At 41.1% G+C, this 23822-nt stretch overlaps 1 protein-coding gene across 1 annotated transcript in view; it reads right to left on the bottom strand.

Moving 5' to 3' along the window:
• The window catches only part of KLHDC9 (kelch domain containing 9), a 64732-nt gene extending 56716 nt beyond the window's left edge, over nt 1-8016 (bottom strand). Inside the window, exons 1-2 of the mRNA XM_086945422.1 lie at nt 7968-8016; nt 2007-2518 (exon numbers count right to left, since the gene is read on the bottom strand). Of these exons, the coding sequence (XP_086801548.1) occupies nt 2007-2515 (509 nt within the window). The 5' untranslated portion in view covers nt 2516-2518; nt 7968-8016. The remainder of the gene's footprint in view (nt 1-2006; nt 2519-7967) is intronic.
• Between the last annotated feature and the right edge of the window lie 15806 nt (nt 8017-23822).

Here is a 23822-nt window from a genome sequence, read left to right as displayed (position 1 = left end):
CAAATCGTCCGACTTTTCACCTAGATTTTAATGAAGTTAGAGCTACCCCCTCAATAAAGTAATTTTTCTGGGGAGTTGCCCATACTTATTTTAATTCATTGATTCACTTTTTCCTAAAGAAAAGAACCCAATGAAGACAAATGGCAACCAACTGTCTTGTTGGTGCCTGAGGGCTCTTTTTTCTTTACTTTGTGCATGCAACTTAATTCGGTATGAATGGTTATAGTCTGTAGAATTTTCCCTGTAATGATAGTAACTGACTAACTCTCTCCTTCTTCTAGTCACTCTTCTGTTGATTTATATGTAAAGTTCCTTAAGGGGTACAAGAGTGGCCTTTGTGCCCTTTCTCTCCTGTTGATTATATACACAGTTGTATTTTTTATGTCTCACAATTAGTGTGGATTGCATCTACAGAAAAGACTCCCTGAATGTGCTCATGCTCCCCGCCCCCTGTGTTCATCCCTCCCCTCCCGCTCCCCAAATCCTTGCCATACAGTTTTGGAGGGGAGCCCAACTTCAAAACATTTTGGTTAGGGGGACTCAGAGCAATAAACACCTCTGCTCTAAACAGTGGATTATTCCCACTTGTTCTAGAGAATGTCTATTCAGTACATACAGGTGTTTGTACCAAATAAACTACAGCATGGCTACTTATCCACAGAGGATAAAAAGATATAAAAAAAAACATGAAAGAAGAATATTATAATAGGGGGCAAGTGGTGGATAAGGAATTCTGATGCTGGCACATACTGTAAACACCAAATAATTACTATTGCAATTGAGCCAATATTATTATATCAAAAGTGGTTTCGTTTTCCAAGGTTGGGGTTACACCAACTAGACATTTTTTAAATCCAAACTTCATATTTCTTTGTTATTGATTACTCCTCCACAAATGTGTATGTTGATGAAGTGGGATTCTGATTCAATGCAACTGTAAGGAGATCTTAAGTCTACATATATATAATTGTATGAAACGTCTATCAATTGGATTAATTCTGAACTTGAATATCTTTACAATATCAATAAAAGAGTTTCAGTCGCCTGTGAAGATAAATCAATATAATACATGAAAGCCTGTGATCCCCTTAGGAAACCAGGCTTTCTTATTTACTTACTACTGTCAGTAGGGGAGAGGATGTGGCCTAACGGCTAGAATGGTCAACCTCGAAGCTGGGGAACGTGGTTCGAGTGTCGGCAGGGAGGCTCAACATCTTGTGATTCTTGGCAAATCACAGAATCTCCCCATGCCTAACATAATTAATGTGTTCATCTGTAACACAACTGTTGCTCATGTAAAGTCCTCTGATATCTTCCCGGCGAGTTTGCGCTATATATATAACACCCCGCCTCCCCCAAAAAAGTTGTGCCGTCTCTAGTCATCTTTAATACATTTTCAAAAATGATGTTCGGAGTTTCATGACTATATAAAGTAACTTTACAATCGGCCTTGTTCCTCTTTATGTTCATGCAGCTCCTCAGTGACTTGCAATATCCTTACAAGGTATGTCAGGGGGTACTTTGTGCAATAAATTCTTCTCTTGTGTGCACACTACAGGTCTTATGAATTGATCTTCAGACTGTCAAGTTGCAGACAAATCCTTTTAGATAGTCATTATCTGACCAATCTGGTCCATCCTTCGGAAAGACAACGCACTGACAGGCTGCATGCTCGTTCTGGAGCCGCAGACAGTGGCCTAGCCTTGACAGTCACTAAATAATAGTTCTGAGAAGTTTTGTTTATCTGGCGTTTTTCCCCTTGAGGTGTATTCTACTGGTGCCTTCATTGCCTCCAATTCAGTGTGTATCTGTGATGCCATTGGATACCATCTTCATAATCAATGTACATTAGAGTTTAAGCCTTTAGCAATAAATGTGCCTACATGTCATGTCCAAGTTATCATCTGTGGTCTTTAAGAATTACTATACAATGTAACTTTGTACTGTAAGGTATTTATCCTGTAAACAAGGAAAAGGCTTGTTGTTATGGGGAAAACAAAACTTACCAGTAGGTTTTGGTTTTGGTGTTAACTCGTAGGGTATACACGCTGGCGTAGCGTCTTTGGGTACGCAGTCCACCTTCCCGCCCGACAATCCGCAATTCATGATCGGAGACTTTTGTGCATGTGTGACTGCTGAGACCCACCGGTGGGTCGTTAGATGCGCCCTCACTCCAAGTGTCCCACACTTTGCTCTCCGTATCAAAGCTGAATACTGAGGAGACCCTCCTGGTGCCGTCCCAACCTCCAACCACGCTTAGCCACTGCCCTCCAAGGACTGTGGCATCATGGTGGCTGCGACTTTGTCTGCTGTCTTCTGCCACTCTCTCCACCAACTGCTGTTCTGGATCAAAGGTCACCACATCTCCCAATGGAACCTCCTTGGGGCCTCCTGATTTTACTCCACCAAACACATATAGCTTGCCCTGCAGCGCAGTGCATGTGTGGTATGCCCGCGCAAAGAGATCATCATGAGCCACAGGCTTCCAGGCCCAGCAAGAGTCCAGTGTAGACATGTCCTAGTGTAGAAAAGGACAGGTAAAGAGATGATTTGTTTTAATGGAATTTCATCTGACCCAATTCCACACATAATATAATGACCTTCTACAACACCCTGATTAATCAAATTATTCTTTTATTTTAGGGAAAAACATCACTATTTTTAGATACATAAGCATCTATGTATAAAGGGGCATTTAGTAAACATCACAATACTTTGAGAGAGGGTTTCACACAATCTCACTCTCAAAGCAACCCGCCTTTGCACCTCAAAGTTCAAATGGACATGGTTAGGTTTGTCTTACTATCAAACGCACATTTGCCCTGCAGTCTCAACTTGCCAAGATTATTTTTCCATTCACATTTCTTTGTTTATTAGTTGCATGATGTAGGGAATCAGTGGTCATTGAATGGGCCGGAGCTGCCAAGGTGCCTCTGCAGGGCTGACCTCCCATCCCAGATACATATACTTTGTGTTAATCAACAGCAACTTTACAGTACTGCCCTATCCAATAAAAATAATAATGATTGAGTCTTGCAGAGTAGGGGGCCCGACAGAGAGGCTGTCTGAGTTTGTAAATCACTTTCTACGCCCATTTGTATCTAATCTCACATCACGCATTAGAGATACTAAACATCTACTAAATGTCCTCAGTTTTGTGACATGGGAAAAGAAGATGACCTTAGTGACCATGGATCAGGTTTCCCTCTATACAAATATACTACAACAACATGGCATTACAGCTTTGAGATTTTTTCTTTACAAAAGACCAATAGAGTTCTTGGACCACTCAGAAATGATAATAGAGATGTCCAAATTGGAACTTGAAAACAATGTGTTTTTCTATAATCATATGATGATCACAAACAGAAGAGCGGGACAGCAATGGGCTCCAGGTTCGCACCGTCTTTTGCTAACCTCTTTATGGGATAGTTTGAGGCAGTGCATATCTGGAGCCCACCAGGTGCCAAGGGTAATGAACACATACACTATTGGGGTCGCTACATTCATGACTGACTAATGATATGGACGGACAGCCAAGTAGTCCTTATTGTATTCTTTACGCTTATGAATGACAACACTAACAAAATGTCCTTTACAATGGAACACAGCCAGGATAGGATTGTGTTTTTAGATGTGGAACTATATATCAGTGGGGACAAGATTTAAAGTAAGATGTACAGAAAAGCCACAGCCTGTAACTCATTGCTTCATGCTAGCAGCTCACATCCCAGGTGCCAAGTCAATTCAATACCGCATGGAGAAATGTTGAGAGGGAGTTGCAATTGCAGTAATTATAAGGAATGTTTTGAATATATCAGTGACATAGGAGAAAGCGCAAGGGTATGATGAAGATGTGATCTCAAAAGCAAGCAAAAGGACCTGGGGATTAAAACGTATCAGCACACTTAACAATGCCAAGAGACCAAACAGCAGCAGTAGGGCTTTAGTGAGGCTAATCACCAAATATCATCCCTACTCACAGAAAGTGTACAATATACTAAAGAAACACTGGTCCTTACTTATGACAGACCAAACTTTATGACCATTTCTAACTAATTCCCTTGGGGTTACAAACCGAAGGGGTCATACGATACGCAAAATCATTAGTTTCAGTTATCCAATACAAGATATCTGAGACATGGCTACACAAAAGAGCTATGGGTTCATATAAGTGTGGACAATGTAATATGTGTAGACTAGCTACAAATGGTGTTTTCAACTTTTCCTACAATAACACACGGAAATCCATAATACGTATGCATAATGACTGTACCACTAAATATGTTGTATATTTTCTGATTTGCAAATGTGATAAGATTGATGTTGGCCGCACGATCCGGTCACTCAGGGAACGTATCTCGGGAAACATTTCAGAGTGTTAAAACAAGGTGATGAGAGATATCCCCTTGCGGCCCATGCAAAAGATTGTGAGGCGCAAGACGAACATCTGAGCTTTAGCTATCATGGAATCAAAGCAATACCGTGGAATGTGAGGAGGGTAACCGTGAACTCGGTTCGCGCCAATGTGAGGCACAGTGGATCTTGAGGGTGCATGCAGTGAAATTCGGGTTGAATTTTGATCATGAGCTGCGATATTTTGTAACGAGGAATGACACTCCCAAATACTAACACAAAGACACATTCCCCTCCTGTTACGCCTTTTTCTATTCCCTTTTCGGTTGAGCTGGGTACTGTGATTATCTTACACCTGATCTGTAGGATAGTAAAGTATAAAACAACTATAAAATATTTTATTGTTATGTTTAGGATCGACTACGCTAGCGACACACAATATTACATATAGCTTTTGTATTAGGTTCATTTGACAGGATACAGATTTATGCAAAATGTCTTAATATACATTGTAAAGAAAACAAATATCGGTATCATTGATGCACTTGGATATCCAATGATGAGTACTGTTGACTTATGGCGTCAGGATAGTGTCATATTAAAATCATAGCAATATGGTAGAATGCGTTAGAATTGACTTTATAACTAAATAAGGGTGCAACGATTTGTATACTTTCATAAACCTTTACATGTACTGATATTTAAAATAATTACAAATGGAATGGGCATCACGCTAAGATGGCGACGACGTTAGCGTAGTTGTAGAATAGTCCGCTTTCTAGTCGAGCACGTGTGGATGTGTATAAAGCGCTACTCCAGGATGACATGAATGTAGCACGCTGATTTCATATGGGATGGAGTACTCTCGACCACATGACTAGAGATCACAGAGCTACGGTAAGAACACATTGTAATGGTTTCAGCTATATAGCACTTTGTAGCGTCTGACAACACATGCTTGTAAGACTTGTAGCTAGATGTACCCATTAATGTTTAACTGTGAAGCTTTTAAGAGGGATTACGCTCTATGAATGACTAAACTTAGTAGCGACATGAAGGAATGAGAATAAGACTTTCGGGCATGCTACTAGGTCTATATTGTACACTTTGGTTTCACGAAGTAGCCGGATCATAAAAAAGTCAGTACACCACCCTATTGATCGTTATAATGTTATGAAGTACCCTTTGAATACTAATTGTGTGTTGTGTTTGTAGAATAACTTATAAGAAATGTATGCCTTGGTGAGGTATTAGTAAGGATAAAGACAAATGGGTTGTATCAACGTCACATTGACTGATAGAATCTAAACACTGTATATGTACTCAGAGATTCTGAACACAGATACTGCCTATGATTAATGAAGCTGGCTGTTCTTGCGATTATATTACACGGTTGCGACTAGATGTATTAGGTAAGAACTGTGTTTAAGAGTTTCTGTTGTGAATAAGTAGTACATCTTGATGAGTGGAGGAGAGAGTCTTGAAACATAATAATTTATGTATTTAGGGACAGATGGTATATCATTGAATACTGGATTGCTGCTTTGGAACGATTTTTGCAAGGGTAAGTGTAATTTGGTTAAACTGAGTATCACAGAGGCTGGCTTTACTTATATACTAGTGGGAATCTGAGCTGATAACAATAATTAGCCAGCCACACAAACAAAAGAACTAATTGGATTGGTGATGGTTACTTTATTTCCTCTACGCAATCTTAATATATATATATATATTTTTCATACATATGTACTTTTTATGACACTTTTTGTTATTTTTAATCACAGTCTCCATCTTATTATCTTTATTTTCACCCATAACAATCCCTGCAGCAAATTACCATCACTCACTTCTTTGCTATGGTGCATAACTATTTTGAGAGATAACTCATTATCCTAAGAGCCAAACCTATAGATTGTTTGCGGAACTAGTCTTAATTTTAGATTGTACTAATTATTTTTGATCACCGCATAGATGGTCTTGGAATTACTTTAAGTTTGCGCCATCCCAGGGATATTGATGGTCACTCTGGTGGTGAAGAATGAAGATATGAATATGCAGTACTAATATTGGGGATGAACGTTGTTTGTCTTTGTAGCCCTAATGAAGTCGTTGGTAAAGAAATTACTGGGCGACAAAACACGTGTTGGCTACAGTCTTATGGCTACGAATTTGCATTATGATTTTGCGGAAATCCACGTGAAGATTGGAATGAAAATAAAGAATAACCAATAATCACAATATTACATTTTCTACCGAGTCTCTGTATTTTTTTTGGTACTCAGGATCTTTTCAGTATATTATCTTGTTTATTAGACTACATACATTTCAATGGTACTGGCCGGGCTCAGAACACGAGCACAGGTATTTAGTGGTTGGCCGACATATGTTTCGCTCAGGCTTGATTTGTCTTCAGGCTTACTCAAGACATGGTTCTTTAAATTTGCAGAGAAGTGTTCTATAACACTGCATTAAATTTGCGTCTTGCTCGCATCACACTTATTTTTATGTTTTCATTCTATAGACACTGTGTCTAACACCCACACTACACTCTTATTATATGGTCACAGAAAGCAAGACATTTCTGCTAAGGATTAGTAAGTGAATTCTTTTAAATGTGCAGTGCGCACAGCAAGGCAACAGAATGACTGGAGGCCACACCTGTCGAAATTTAGAAAAAGAATAGAATAGAATGGCAAAATGACTGATGCCATGAGGTTCATTGGATGTCTGTTCACTCTTGACATCATGACGGACACTGTTTCTACTCATAGGCTTCCAAGTGAGCAGCTAATGCCTTCTGGGCGTTTTTAGTCTGCAACTTTCTCTCTACGCCATTTCTTCACTATTCATCGTCCTGTATGTCATTCAGAAACGCACTCAACTTCATAACATAAATACCCCTGTAATGAATACTATTACAAATTAAGTAGTTTATTGACAACCTCGAGACAGTAAACCGCTACACAGCAACTGACCCAAGTCTAGCATTCCAATCTACACGTACAATTATACACAATATAGAATACAGAACATTGCACATTCTAAAATCTATTAAAGGCATCACTACAACCCCCCATTTGACTGAAATTGATACAGCTAATTAGCAATAAAATGTGTGTAAAATTCAGGATAGCTCTCATGTTTGTAATTCCTTAAGCATGCGTGGGTGGCTTGTCAGTCTAGTTTCTTTCTTTGCATTGGTGTACTTATATGCCTGAATGTATCATGGTATTATAAATCCCATAATGCAAAATAAAAAAGCCGAACAGTATGAAATAGTCACGCTTGGATATTTTATAATTAGTCTTGCTTTTCTTTGGTCTGACTGAACAGTTTTCCAAATATTGCATGACTGTTGGCGTCACAGAAATGACGAAGTACAACATCTAGAGCCAAGAAACCCTTCTCTTAGGTTAGAACTCGCCTTTAATGTCTAATCCGTGCAGGCCTCCCAAGTGAAGATATGGGCTTTAAAAATGAATAATAAAGATAACTTTTTTTATTTTTCAGAATCGGACAGATCTCTTCATGAATGTTTTCCTTTCAATCAGCACGTCATGAGGCGCTACAATTAAAGAAAATGATTCAAAACAAACGGAAACATGTCTCACCTGATAAGAGTCACTGGCGCCTGGTTACTGCAGCAACCTACAGCCCTTGGTAACCAAACACAACGCCCTTAGCAACGGCTGCTGCAAAACCTGCCAGAAAGCGTGCTCGGGCTCTGTGTCACTGCAGAGCGCGCCCTGCTGCATGTCCGTGGAAGGGAAAAGATGTACTTCGGACTAGGGCTGCAGCAGCACAATCTTTTTTCCCATTACAGGACACATACAAATGAGGCAGCAGCAGTGCAAGGCTTGCTTCGTCACAGAACACCTACAGCAAGGCAGTAGCAAAGCATGCCTTCCTGTCTCTCAAAGGCAGCAACTTTAATCTTCCATTCAGCAAGGAAAAAGATCAAACACAGTAGACTAGCACAAGCTTTCCTCTCTCACAGAACATGTGCAAATAAAGCCTGAGTGAAATGTAGGTGAAAAACAGCTTTCTGAAGCGGGTGTTAAACTCACTAAGAAGAATGGATTGGTGTAAGAGTGCGCAAATATGTGAGTTCTGACACCATTCTCACTTATGTGATAATCCACATCAGCATTCTGAATGCCCTGCTACAGCCACTTGGTGACCTGATGTATGTAATTATTCTTTGGTTTTCGACATATTGAGAAACAGCCGAATGCTTGTAGGTCACTGTTATTTGGAGCAGCTCAGTGTGATGAAAAGAACAGGAGACTTCCGAATAGTTTAAGTGGCAAGTTTAATCCAAAGGTAAAAACTCCACCCATGTATGGAGCGTCCGGTCTGCGGCAAGCCAGCGGTTACAATGGCCAACCGTAGATCAGGCATCCATACACGGGACACAATACATTCAAAGCATAACATGTTTATCCACGGGCTGCGGCTCGTGATTCACACGAGCCGGACCCCGTAAAACGGAAGGTCATACTCCGCGTGAAGCCTCACACGAAGTATGCCGCATAAATCATACATTACACTCAGCCACAGGCTACATAACTAGCTAGACAGGCACACAGGGGCGAACCTCCATGAACAAGTCTTGAATGTGTGCAATCCAAGCCTTGGTATGGAACGTGTTAAAACATTTCAGGGCTGCCACTGTAAGATAACAACTTATTTATAGTAACTATAATAATGAACACACTGTCAGGCATTTATTACCGTTGTTAAAGGAGGGAAGGGCACACCAGTCAACTCTCCATTATTTGGCTGGTGTCACCCTCTTTTCACTTCTATTCGACTGCCTGAGAAACAAAATGCAGTCATATATTTTAAAAGGGTAACACCCTTTTCTAACATATCACCCACCAAAAAAGTGTTCCTTCCTCATTTCTTTGGAGTTATTGCACCTTCCCAAACTCACCGATGACAACAATTAACATATTATACCCTGTGTACTGTACCTTGTGCATCTGCATATATGCAGTATTAAAACTGTCAACATTCTCAAGTTCTCAAGTCAGTTGCACACCCAGTACAGGTTTTTGCTGCCCATTCTGTGATTTGTAGTCCAGTTTATCTAAATGGACCTAAAGGTCCCTGAGTATAATACAAAAAAAACTTAACAGGATGAGTTACTCAAACAAGAACATGTAACATTCGAGAGCTCTATTGCATATAGTTTTAAGGAGGAATCTCAAACTATCACATGCCAGGAAATTGTGAGAACTGCTGTGTCTATGGAGTTGTGCTGTTGTGCTTTCACTATTGAAGGAGCAAGGGAGATGTTGGAAAAATGTCTCCTGTGCTGACAACAGGGGCCTTATTTATGAAGGCCTTGCGCCACCGGTGCGTCACTTTTAACATGGGAAAAAGTGACGCACCGGCGGCGCAAGGCCTTCATAAATAAGGCCCCAGGTGTTTTGCCAGAAATGTTTTTAGTATCCTTATGAATCCATAATTATATCGTAGTGTGATGTCCATTCTAACTTTTAAAATTACATCATGGTGGAGAAAATAGTTTATTCGATTCTTCCTAATGGTAATATTGAAAACAGACTTCAGGGTAATAAATTGTCCTCGAGTGGTTCAACCTGTTTCATCCACTATAGCTCGAGAAAAAATGGTCTAGGGCTTTCATCAGGATGATGCTTTTTATTGATATATGAACCCCCCCACTAAAAAAATATGAGCTGTTATGTGAAGGGTAATGAAAAGCAGTCTAAAAAAATTAAAATATTCTAATATGCGGAACCGGTAAAAGATATCTCCTGATTAGTTGGTTAATGCCTGTCTCAAACAGAGACCTGGGCATTTCACCTAGTATGCTAGCATTTGTATTCTAGGTTTAGTGTAATTTAAGAATTTATTTTATATGTGTATGCCTTTAAATCCCAACTTGCAAAAGAATTTGGCTAAAAGCCATGATTTATTGCTAGCGTCATACATAGCAGTGGACCACTTGAAAGCTGTGTGGTAAGCTTCTGTATCAGAATGCAAATTGAAAGACTCATTGGCAAAGCCAATAGGTATGGACTTGGAAAAGCTGTGATTTTTAAAAATTTCTTTTTTTTCCAAAACATATGCAATAGACATCCAAAGTTTTACAGCAATATGAAAGTAATAAAAAAGTAAAAATGTAGCAATGTCTAAAGGTGGTGTTCGTATATTTGCAAAAAACGTAAATTATAAAATTACCCACCTCAAAAAAGATCTTTAGTGTCAATCAAGGCGATGGTCAAAATATATAAAGTGAGAGGTATAACAACTGCTACCTACGGGGTAGGACTATGGGGTTACACACCCAGTAAATCCCTCCAGATAAAGGGACTCGTTTTCTCAAACGTTTGCCGTTTGTACCTAGTTCTGCACCATCCTTTATAGTTCATAAGGAAACTGGTCTGTGCTACCTAGAGGACATTTTAGCTTTACAACCTTTACTATTTTGGCAGTCTATCTGTACAAAAGCTGAAACCAGTTTTACAAAGTCTGTTATCTTAGACTGCCTTTCCTTAAACTATGCTCTTAAGAATCCGGGGTTGTCCTATATAAATGACTCGTTTTTGTTGTTTGATCTACCTCTGATGAGAGACCCCCCAAAGTAACCTCTCTGTTGAGAAGAGTGTAAACAAGGCTTCCTTTATGAAATATAGACTGGAGCGAGGGATGCAGGAAGAATCCAGGAATCAAACAGTTATGACATAATTATCAAGTGATCTGCCAATTGGGCGTCAGTCATATTTTATTTGGGTAACCAACCTGCAACACAGCTTTGTCCTATCCAGATTGTGGTTGGGCACAGTTCATCACCTGACTGCCTTTCCTGATATGAATAAATATCCTACAAGTCTGAGTCACTGTCCCTGTGATGGTGTATCGAAACAGAGAACACAGTAATTTATCTTATTCTGTTGTCTTTATGTAGGTTTGAGAAAACATTATTAAAAACCAATTTATCTCCCACAAAACATCAGGGATTTTAAAACTGCAGCACGTCATAAATGTGCACTTCAGAATCCTTTTGTATGTTTTAGTACTGCACTTTATATTTGGGGTGCTATACATCTTAGGAAAAGCATTGTATTGCAACATATTTTTAGAAATTATTTGACTGTTTTAATTTCTTCTGCTTTTAAATGGTATATTTATTTGTGATATTTTGTGATCTTTTATGGAACCAGCATTCGTGACGAATAAAGAATTTGATTGATTGATTGATATTTAGTGTAAATAAAATAAAAAAAATCAAACTAAAGCAGAAGTTGTCAACGTTTTTTCATACATGCAAAATTGAGGTATAAATTACTTGTGCAAAATTGTGATTTTAAAGATGGTAATGGTCGGAACTAATGAAGTTGTATTTGAAATGGCTTAATTAGGTGGGCTAGGAGTGTGATTAATTATGTAAATACATTTTTGTGTGAGAATCCATTTTATGACAATGAATTAATAAGGGGGTCATTAGGATTGTGGTTTTTCCGCATCCTCCGGGCCGGCGTAAGTGTCCGCCGGCCCGAAGGATGCGGAAAAACCGCCGCGGAGCCTTCAAAGACCCCCGCCAGATTAGGATGGCTGGGGAGTCAGGAAGACCGTCCGCCGCTTTTCTGCCGCGGTCACCTTAGGACCGCGGCGGAAAAGCTCTCATATGGAGGCGGTGTCTAACAGACACCGCCAGCCATATTAGGATGGGGGTAAACAGATGCCTTTCCGCGGCGGCTTCTCCGCCGTGGAAAGGCATACAGTGATTTCTTTGGGGGCCTGTTGCGGGCCCCCAGGGTGATGGGGGGGGGGGGTGCACATGGGGGGTACCTATGGTACCCCCCTGCATTTGCGCGCACGAAGCGGCAGGCACCGCGCGGTGCCTGCCGCTTTGTGCATGCAAATGCGTAGCATGCATATTTAACATTGCGGCGGGTACTGCTTCAAGCAGCACCCGCCGCAATGTTAAATATTGAGGATGTGACCGCCATGGTGGGGGTCACGTCCTAATTGCACTGGAGGGACCGCCGCTGCCCCTGCGGATGGCCCCTCCTCCTCTGGGGTGGCGGACGGACGCAGGTCCGTCCGCCATCCTAATGAGTACCTACGTTTCTGAAATTCTGCTCATCTTGCTCCTGCTCATTCTCCCTCCCAATCAGAGACCCGCTGCAAGCCTTCTCTCCACACAGTTTCAGTGTAGTACAGGTCGCTATGACGTAAATACTGAATGCCCTTAGAAAGCATGTATTGTGAATGAAACTTTCCACAATGTAGTCTATGAATATTTTAAAGGATTTCCACTGCAAGTTCCAATTGTTTGTGAAATGTTTCATACTGTATTGTACATCTCCAGAAAGAGTGCAGTTACTGAGGCGGCAAGCAGAAGATTTTCTTTTACCTTAAGAAATAGGTTAGTGTGACGAGTTTTAATGATTATTTCTATTTTTCTATTTCACAATACTAATAAATAAAACATGAAATTAAATAAAAAAATAATAAAGCGCAAGCCTACCCGAAACTGGGCTTCCCAGCGCTCGAGAAAAGAATAGCGAAGGAAGAAAAACAGAAACAAATTATGGAAAAAGATACATTTTTAGCTGCTTCATAAAGTTCAAAAAGTTGTTTTCACTTCTCAAATTAAGAGGCAGAGTTTTCCCGAGCTTGGGATCAAGATGAGAAAAGTAGCGTCCCCACATCTGGCTCTTATTATTCTAGGCACAGCTTTAATATCAAGGTTATTAGATCTGAGGTCCCTATTGGGTTGATATAGTGTGATAAATCGATGAAGAACTTTGGGGCCCACCCTGTGTTTGGCCCGATGTACAAGGTAAAGAGCCTTTAGCTTAACTCTGCAGCTTAAGGACAGTCAGTGAAGGGATTTTAGAGGTTTCTTAGCTGACTACTATTTAGGAATACCTAACAGTGTCCAGGCTGCAGCATTCCGAATAGTGTGGAGATTTTCTATCACCACCTTAGGACTACCTACGTAGAGCGAGTTACCGCAATCAAGGCTTGATAGGCTCAGCCCCTGGTTCACTGTTTTTTTTTGACTCGGCTGAAAGCCATCTGAGAGTTTTCCTCAATGCTCTCAGGAGACCAAAACAGCAACCGGCTACCTTGTTCACTTGCAAGGCCATAGTGAGTTGGTTGTCTAAGGTGAAGCCTAAACTCTTCACCTTCTTTTTGGGTGCTGGGCGTTCCCCCAGCGACAGGGGCCAGGTGATCTTTTGCCAGAGGGATGGGTTGTTGCCTACCACCATGACCTCCCTTTTCTCCCCATTTAATTTTAAGCAGTTGCCTGCCATCTATTCTGACATCTGCTCCAAGCAATTGATAAGTCTTGTCGAGGTGGTATTGATATATGGAGACAGTCAAAAAACAGTTGTGTATCATCAGCATACGACACCATCGAGAACCCAAAGGAGCCGATGATGTCAGACAATGGGCAGGCATATAAATTAAAAAGTGCAGGGCTCAGTGATTAGCACTGAGGAACTCAGCTGATATGAATTGCAGAATAGAAAGATCCCTCACTAACGTGGAAGCCTCACTTGTCCAGAAAGGAGGCGAGCCAGTTTAGGGCATTTCCCCTTATGCCAATTTCTTCCAGACATTGCAATAGAATGATATGGGAGACCATATCAAAAGTAGCACTTAGATCACACAGAACAAGTGCTGCTAAGCCTCCCTGATCGAGAACCAACTTAAGATCTTCCGTCGCCTTTAAGAGTGACGTTTTTGTGGTATGCCTGGCACGAAAACCTGTCTGGATAGGATGGAGGATATTGTGGACTCCAAGATAGCAGTTATGTTTTTGCTTATGATCTTTTCTAGGATCATGCTAGGCCCAGGGAGCAGAGATAGAGGCCTTTAGTTTTCCATAGCTGTTAGGACAAGAGTGGCCTTCTTGAGTAGAGGACGAATAATGGCATGCTTCCACTCTGAAAGTACATGTCTGGTCTTCAGTGACAGATTGTATAAGTCTGCTAGAGTGTAAAGTAGTATATCTCTACCCTTCACCAAAATGTCAATTGGAGCAGGATCAAGGGGCGAGCCTGATTTAACCGAGCCCACCACATATGCAACCTCCTTCATGCTCAATTGAGGGGAATTTCAGAGTTCAATTCCAGTAGCCTTGGCGTGGCTTCGACGCCGAATCAAGATGGCGACTTCCCTGTGAGCTCTGTTGTGGGCGCAGAGCCTTTTTGACCTTGTGGCCTCTCCTATGCTGATTCTGCGAATGTGAAATACAGCGGGTGAACAGCGGTAGTAAGCTCTTAAGCCGACTCCGCACCATAAGGATGCATTTTGAGACCTGTGTGTTGCAGCAGTATTTTTCTCCTCATAAACACAAGTGGCATATTAGATCGCGTTACCCGCGTCACAGCTTTGTTTTCTCTCTCACCTCTTTTTTTCTTTTTTTTTAACATTATCTAGTGCTCCTTTCTGCATCATTGCTCCCTATCTTATCTGGGACCTCCTTCATGTATGCAGTTTTCTGACCTGGTTTCTGCAATTGGTGTTTTTGGGTCCTGCTGGTCAGCTGTTAATCTGCTGTTACTTGTGAAGGTATATCCTCTCAACATCAACATCAAATTTTATTTGATGCAGACCTCAACTGAGGTCAACAAATACTATTACATAAAATAGAAGATGTTAGATTATGTTATTAAAAATTATTAAAAAAAACAAAACTCTTTATAAGAAAAGACAAGTAATAATAATTTGTGGTCCGCACAAATGACATACAATAGTTAAAACTATTAGATTTGTGCTCTTTTTCTGTAAAATAACTTTAAGAAACTCTTAAAAAACTTAAACAAGTTGTAGCAAACAAATTCATGAGGGGAAGACTTACACACCGTGATTAGACCTTGAGGTAAAATAGCGTTGTGTCTTAAACAGATTGGCTTTATAAATTGATGCCAAGCCTCTACCAATATCCGATTAGGGCAAATTAATAATACGTGGTATAGATCTTGTAAGCCGCTATTGCACAAGTCACATTTGCCTAGAGAATTATTTGGGGCATCCCATCTGGCAGAATATGTTTTTAAAGGGACAATACCCAATCGCAAAAGAAGGATACAGCGCCTTACACTGTGCTCTAACTGAAACTGTAGATAATGTTCGGGTGTTATAAATACTATGTTTTCTGCAAAAGTTTTGTAATGCTTTAATTGGATACAATATTCTTTGTCCATTTCATAGCTTATTGTCGGCATCATATGTTTTAACAAGAGCTTCAGATGCGCTGGACACCAGTCCTGCAGAAGTACAACAGTGCATTGTGACATCTCAAGTGCTTTTATAAGTTTCCTATTGAAGGTGTACCGAGACACTTCATCTCTTAAAGTCTCCAATTTTACTATATAGCTTAAATATCTTAATGTGTGATCGAGCTGCATGAAAGAGATTAAAGGCCCATCTTATAATATTGGAGACAATTCGAGCAAATGTGCTCATTAGAGAGTTCAAGGCATAAAGCTTGTACGGGGACTGATTGGGATACTTTTAATAGATTCCGAAGGATAATTCCTTCCTTTAATATCCACTCAGACAGGTTAATTTAATGACCTTTTATTACTTCTAACCTGGGTCTGCATTTTTGACAGCCATATTGTGGATAATTACAACAGTTTCTCTACAGATTTTGTGAAAACTGTTTTTTGCGACTGCTTATTCAATTCACTGGGCCACTTTTATCCCTTTCCTATCTTCACCAAAACGTTCCTCTCACTGTAACAGGATGGCCAGTGATTTGCATGTGTCTTCCAAGCCGTCTTCTTTGGGTACTAAACCTAAAAGAGCGAAGAATGACCCTCCTTCTCCTATTTTGTCATCACACAATCCCGTATTGGACTCTATCTTAGATGAAGTACATGGTCTGCAACAATTCATGGTTACCACCCACAAAAAATTGCAACAAATCGAGGATCAATGGATTGTTATGGAAGGGAGGATGTCGAACATGGAGCAACGTTTGGGAGACCTTCAAGATTTACCTACCAAAATTCCTACGCTGCAACAAGAAATTCAGAAGCTTAAGCTCCACAGGAAGACCATGGAAATCGTAATATACAGAACAATCTGCGTCTTTATGGTCTTCAGGAGAACATTGAGGCTTCTGATTTTTTGGTCTTCCTGAACAAATTTCTGTCAGACCTTCTGTATCTTCCTCCTACACCACCACTGAACATTCAGCATGCACATTGTTTGGGACGTCTTCAACCTCATTCACCCAAATCATGTGGTATTATAATGCTCTTTCTGGAATTTACTTATTTAATGCGTGTCCTAAAGGCAGCAAAATTAAAACGTCGTCTTACTTGGTCTGGCCATAATTTGTTCATATCACAAGATGCACCAATGCCAGTTGTAAAGAATTCTTAGCTCTTCACCCTCAGATGAGACATCTTAACATTCAGTATGGCATTCTTCATCCTTGTCTTTGCAAGATCACCTATGAAGGCACCTCGCGGTCATTTGATGATCTGGTGAAACTGAAACTTTTTGCAAAGCATAACAAACCATAACATGGAGATTACTCCTTAATATTTTCTTAAATGTCAATTTTCCTTTCACTAGTTTCTTTTTCCTCTCCTTTGATCTGTCTTCTTATATCTTACTATAGTATTACTAATTTTCTTAATTCTATATCATAGTCATCTTTCACTTTATCTTTCTTCTCTCCGTATTTGGCTTTAAATCTATGGCTACTTACTTTTTAACTTTTATAGTCTTTTTTCTGTTGCCGTTCTGGTTTCCGACTTAAGCATGTCTTCAGCTTACCCTTTAACCGTTACAATTCACATCTGGATTTTTATCCTTGATCTATCCTTTTTTTCCCTCTTTCATACTTCTTTCTCCTCACCCCTCCTTCCCCTTTATTTGACTTTTTTCTTCCTGGTTTCCTCCTATTACTATTTTTGCCTATGCATGAATGTTTTTCCTTTTCTTGACTCTCTTTCTATTACAACTACCTCTTTCTTATATTATTTGATTGTTGATAAATGGTGTCTTCTTGTCTTGTTTATTGGTTTTTCAGCTTGTTGTTCCTGTTCTTGTATGTCTTCCCACACCCCACAACATGTTTAACCTTGTCTCATGGAATGTTCATGGTCTAGGTCATCCCGTCAAAGTTCAAAAGCTACTTTCTCATTTATCCAAACTTAACACGCATGTTGCCTTTCTACAGAAAAGTCACAGTAATGATGTGGAATCACTTAAGCCTAAACGTCAATGGGTTAATCAGGTTATTTTTTTCTCCTGCTGTTAATCACCATGGTGGAGTTGCTTTTCAATTTCACTAGTCATTGAATGTGCACATTTTATCAACTAAATGTGATTTAAATGGACAATATGTTTTGGTTGATGCTATTATATCTCAAAAGCAAGTCACTCTCTTCAATATTTATAACCCTGTAAAATCTTATCCTGAATTTTGGCAAAACATTAAATTTAAACTATCTTCCATCCCTAATCCCAATATAATTGTTGGTGGTGATTTTAATGATTGGTTAGACAAATTTTCTGACAGAAAAACTAAGTGTAAATTCAAACCTGATAAGTCTCACAAAGCCTTTCAATCCGCCATCTCCTCTAGCCCATTCTATGGTGTATGGAAAACATGTAATCCTGATGCATACACATTTTGTTTCTAATGTTCATCATACTATGTCTCATCTTGATTATATTTTGGTTTCCAAATCACTACTTCCCTCCATCCAATCGTCTGAAATTTGTTCTATTTTCATTTCTGACCATGCTCCTGTGTTATCTTCTTTTGTTTTGTCTCTAAATAACTGCAAGCAAGGCCATTGGTGTTTTAATAATTCCCTACTTTCAGACCAAACCTTCATTTTGGAAGCAACCTCTTTTATTAATAAATTATTTTCAATGTTATCACTCTATAGCTACCTCTGTTCATTATATTTGGGATGCTTTTAAGGCTGCTTTTAGGGCCTTTACTATTGCCTACTCTGCCAGAAAGGAAAAGGCATTAAACCATGAATATCTCTCAGCAGTTTATAAAGATAAGGATTTTAGAACATACTTATTTCTCCTCTAAATCCTCCTCAAGCTTACAGGAACTGATTAAAGCCAAGTCTTCCCTGAATAAGATTGCTACAGTTGATGCTTCCAATATCCTTCTTAAAATTAAGTCCAAATACCATGGAGGCCAAAATAAGGCTGGTAAAATGCTAGCCAATTATTTAAAAATCAAATAGGAACGAAAAACTATTGGCCCTATTTTGTAAATAAGATAGTCCTTAGAGACCAGATGATGTGTAGATATATTCATAAGATTTATTGATAAGTAAATAACATCAATATCCTTGGGAGATGGTAAGTCCAAGTGATGCCCCACCAGCAGCCTCTGTCCTGCTCAGCCTGCACACTCCAACTGACACTCCACAGCTCACCAAGCACCCAACACTCCATGACATCATCATACATCCAACATTCTAGACATCCTCAGGCACACCAACACTCAAACTGGCTGAGCAGTAGAGAAGAGAGACATAGGCAAGGGGAAATGCAGCAGTAGATTATAACACCCTATTCGTTCTGAACAGAATAACAAAATGTTATCCTCCGACTCTGAAATTGTTACTACCTTCCAATCTTATTATGAACTACTATATATAGAAGATACAACTCCTTCTGAAGTTGATATTGAAACTTTCTTTCTGAAAATACCTAAACCTCCTTCCATACCCGATACTCACTTATCCTTCGAAATATATCTTTCCCTCCAAGAGCTTACTGATGCTCTTAAGTCTTTAAAAAAGGGTAAAGCTTCTGGCCCAGATGGTTTTTGCGTTGAACTCTCATCCTTTTCATCCATTTGTGCTCCTAAATTACTAGAGCTTTTTAACTAATTTTTGTCTAAATCTAAAGCACGTGGTCCCATTTCGGAAGCCCTCATTGTCATTATTCCCAAATGAGAGGAAAAGCCCTACCGCTTGTAAAACATTTCGACCCATCTTGTTAATCAAATATGTTTGTTAAATGTTTGCGAACATCCGAGCATTCCACTTGGAGAATGTCATTCCACTCCTTATTAATCCTGACCAGGCTGGTTTTATTAAAGGTAAACTTGCATCCTACAATGCCAGAATGTTTTCCAACATCCTTGCCCTTGTGAAAAAATACCCCTCTCCTCTATCTGCCCTGTCACTTGATGCTGAAAAAGCTTTTGATGATATAAATTGGCAATTTATGTTTTCTACTCTTCAATGGTTTGGGTTTGGTCATAAGTTTATCTCTTATATCAAATTGTTATATTTCGTACCCCGTGCCTTTGTGTTTGTTTATGGTCATTTTACGCCCTATTTTAAATTACACAGGGGCACTAGACAGGGTTGTTGCTTTTCTCCAATACTTTTACTCCTTTGTTTAGAAGCCTTTATTGAAAGCATCAGGCATAACCCCAATATAACTGGTTTTCAACTCAACTCTCATGAAAAAATACTCTCTGCATATGCAGGTGATTTCCTAATTTATGTGTCCAACCCTTCCAATTCCCTAGATCCCTTTATACAAGAGATTGCTTTGTATTCTAATGTTTCTAAGTACAAGTACAATTTCTCTAAATCTGAGATTTACAGCTAAATTCCTCTTGTTATCGTTACATGTTTGATAAGTCTAATTTTACTTGGTGTCCCCAAAAGATTAAATACCTGGGAGTATGGTTCTCCTCCAACATACCTGATACACTAGTCCATACTTTCACTGCTTTAAAACTTAGACTTCATAAGCTATTATCTTCCTGGTCTCCGTTTTCAGGTCTCTCCTGACCCAGCGCATGAGCTGCCCTGGCGAGACTTTTAGTGAGGGCTCAAAAAATGCTGCCATGGCCAGCCTAGAGCTACAGTGCATGTGCGCGGGTGCTCGCTTAGGAGCAGAAGCTCCATATGGCAAACCTTGTCATGCTCATTAAGTGCAACCACACACACAACCACACACACACACACACAAAACACACACACACAACCAAGCACACACAACCACACATACAACCACACACACACAACCACACACATACAACCACACCCACTCACAACCACACACACAACCACACACACAACCACATACACAACCACAACCAAACACACACACACACACAACTACACACAACCACACATACATACAACCACACACACAACCACACACACACACACACAACCACACACAACCACACCCAACCACACACACTAGCACACACAAAACCACACACACAACCACACATAAAACCACAAACACAACACACACAACTACACACACACAACCACACACAGAACCACCCACACAACCACACACACAACCACAACCACACACACAACCACACACAGAACGACACACAACCACACATACAACCACACACACACAACTCCACAGAACCACACAACCATACAACCACACACACAACCACCCACAACCACACACACAACCACACACACGCACGCACAACCACACACACACACAACCACATGCACACACAAGCACACATACACACAACCACACACACAACCAAACATAACCACACACACACAACCGAACACAAACACATACAACCAAACACAACCACACACACACAACCCCCCCACACACACACACACTACCACACACACACAACCACACTATCAACTACACACACTCATAACCACACATACAACCACACATACAACCACACGCACAACCACATATACAACCACACACTCAACCACAACCACACGCACAACCACACAACCACAACCACACACAACCACACACACAAAAACACACAACCACACAGACACCCACAACACCACACAACCACACACAACCACACACACACAACCACACACACAAACACACACACACACAACCACAACTACACACAACAACACATACATACAACCACACACAAACACACACAACCACACACACACACAACCACACACAACCACACATACAACCATAAACACAACACACACAACTACACATACAACCACCCACACAACCACACACACACACAACCACACTCCCACAACCACTCACACGACCACACACACAACCACACACACAATCACACACATAACCACACAGAACCACACACAAAACCACACATACAACCACACACACACACAACCCCACAGAACCACACAACCATACAACCACACACACAACCACACACACAACCACACACACATGCACAACCACACACACACACAACCACACGCACACACACAAGCACAAACACAACCACACACACACAACCACACACACACAACCACATACACACAATCACACTAACAACTACACACAACCACACACACAACCACATACAAAACCACAGCCACACACACAAACACCGACACAACCACACATACAACCACACACACAACCACACACACAACCACACACACACACAACCACACACACATACAACCAAACACAACCACACACACATACAACCAAACACAACCACACACACACACACAACCAAACACAACCACACACACTCACAACCACACAACCCACACATACACTACCACACACACACAACCACACATACAACCACAGATACAACCACACACAACCACACACACAACCACACACACAACCACACACTCAACCACACACACAGAATCACACACACAACCACAACCACACACACAAACACACAACCACACACACAACCCTCCACACATATTTATTTTATTTTATGATTTCTAGAGCGCCTGGTGACCCGTAGGCATCCCCGCGCTGTAAATCTGTTCAGACCAGAAAGGGGGAGGAAGAGGGAAAGGATTATTTGGGAAACAGAAGGGTCTTGAGTTTTTTACGGAACAGGGCGTGCGAGGGTTCCAGACGAAGGCTGTGAGGGAGTGCATTCCAGCCTTTGGAAGCTTTGACCGCAAAGCGACGGCCGCCGGTTCTGGCCTTCCTGAATTTAGGTACAGTGGCCAGATGTTCGGCGTCGGAGCGGAGGGATCTGGAGGCTTTATATGGTATAACCATGTGTTTTAGTGCGGCTGGGCCAGCTCCATTGATAAGCTTATGGGTGGTGCACAAGGCTTTAAATTCAACTCGCCGGCGGACAGGAAGCCAGTGAAGGGCTTTGAGGGCAGGCTTGGCTGACACTCTTGGGGGAAGGTTCATAATAAGTCTGGCCGCCGCATTTTGAGTGCGTTGAAGTTTGGCCAGGGTGTATTCCGGAGCCCCGAGATAAATGGCGTTACTGTAATCGAGCCGGGCTAAGACAAGTCCCTGGATCACTAATTTCCTAGATAGCGGAGGGAGAAGGGGTAGAATCTTACGCACCGCACGCAAGAGACCGATGCACGTACCAGCAGTCTTGGTCGCCTGCGTCTTCATGGTTAGGTCGGGTTCCAACCACACACCTAGAGTTTTGATCTCCTTTTTAGGTGCGGGGATTTCGCCAAAGGAGTCAGGCCAAACCGAGGATGGAATGGATGTCCATTTGTTTCCCAGAAGCATGATCTCGGTCTTTGCACCGTTTAGTTTCAAGGCCGAGTCACACATCCAGGTGTGGATACAACCACAGACGCATAACCACAACCTCACACAGAACCACACACATAAAAACACCCAACCACACACACAATACCACACACACACACAACCACACACAACCACACCCACACCCAAACACAACCACACAACCACATACACAAACACAACCAAACACACACACACACAAACACACACACAACCACACATACACACAACCACACACACACACAACCACACACACACAACCACAAGCCCACTCACAACCACACACACACACAACCACACATACAACCACAAACACAACACACAACCACACACAACTACCCACACACAACCACACACAGAACCACACACACGACCACACACACACACAACCACGCACACAACCACACAAATACAACCCCACACAAACACACACACAACCCCACAAACAACCCCACACACAAACATACACAACCACACACATCACCATACACACAACCACACACAACCATAACCACACACAAAACCACACATACAACCACACACACAACCCCACAAAACCGCACAACCATACAACCACACACACAACCACATACACATGCACAACCACACACACACAACCACAAGCAAACAACCACACAACCTCACACACACACAACATACACAGACAACCACACACACACACTCAACCACACACATACTCAACCACACACACACAACCACACACACACACACACACAACCACACACAAAACCACAGCCACACACACAACCACACACACAATCACACACACACCCACACACACACAACCACACACAACCACACAAACACAACACACAACCACACACAACCACACACACACAACCACATACACACACAACCACCCACACACACAACCACACACACAACCACACCCACACACACCCACACACACCCACACACACCCACACACACACACCACACACACA

Source organism: Lissotriton vulgaris, chromosome 12 (genome assembly GCF_964263255.1).
Source record: "Lissotriton vulgaris chromosome 12, aLisVul1.2, whole genome shotgun sequence".
Lineage (NCBI taxonomy): Eukaryota > Metazoa > Chordata > Amphibia > Caudata > Salamandridae > Lissotriton > Lissotriton vulgaris.
This window is presented reverse-complemented; position numbering and strand designations above follow the sequence as displayed.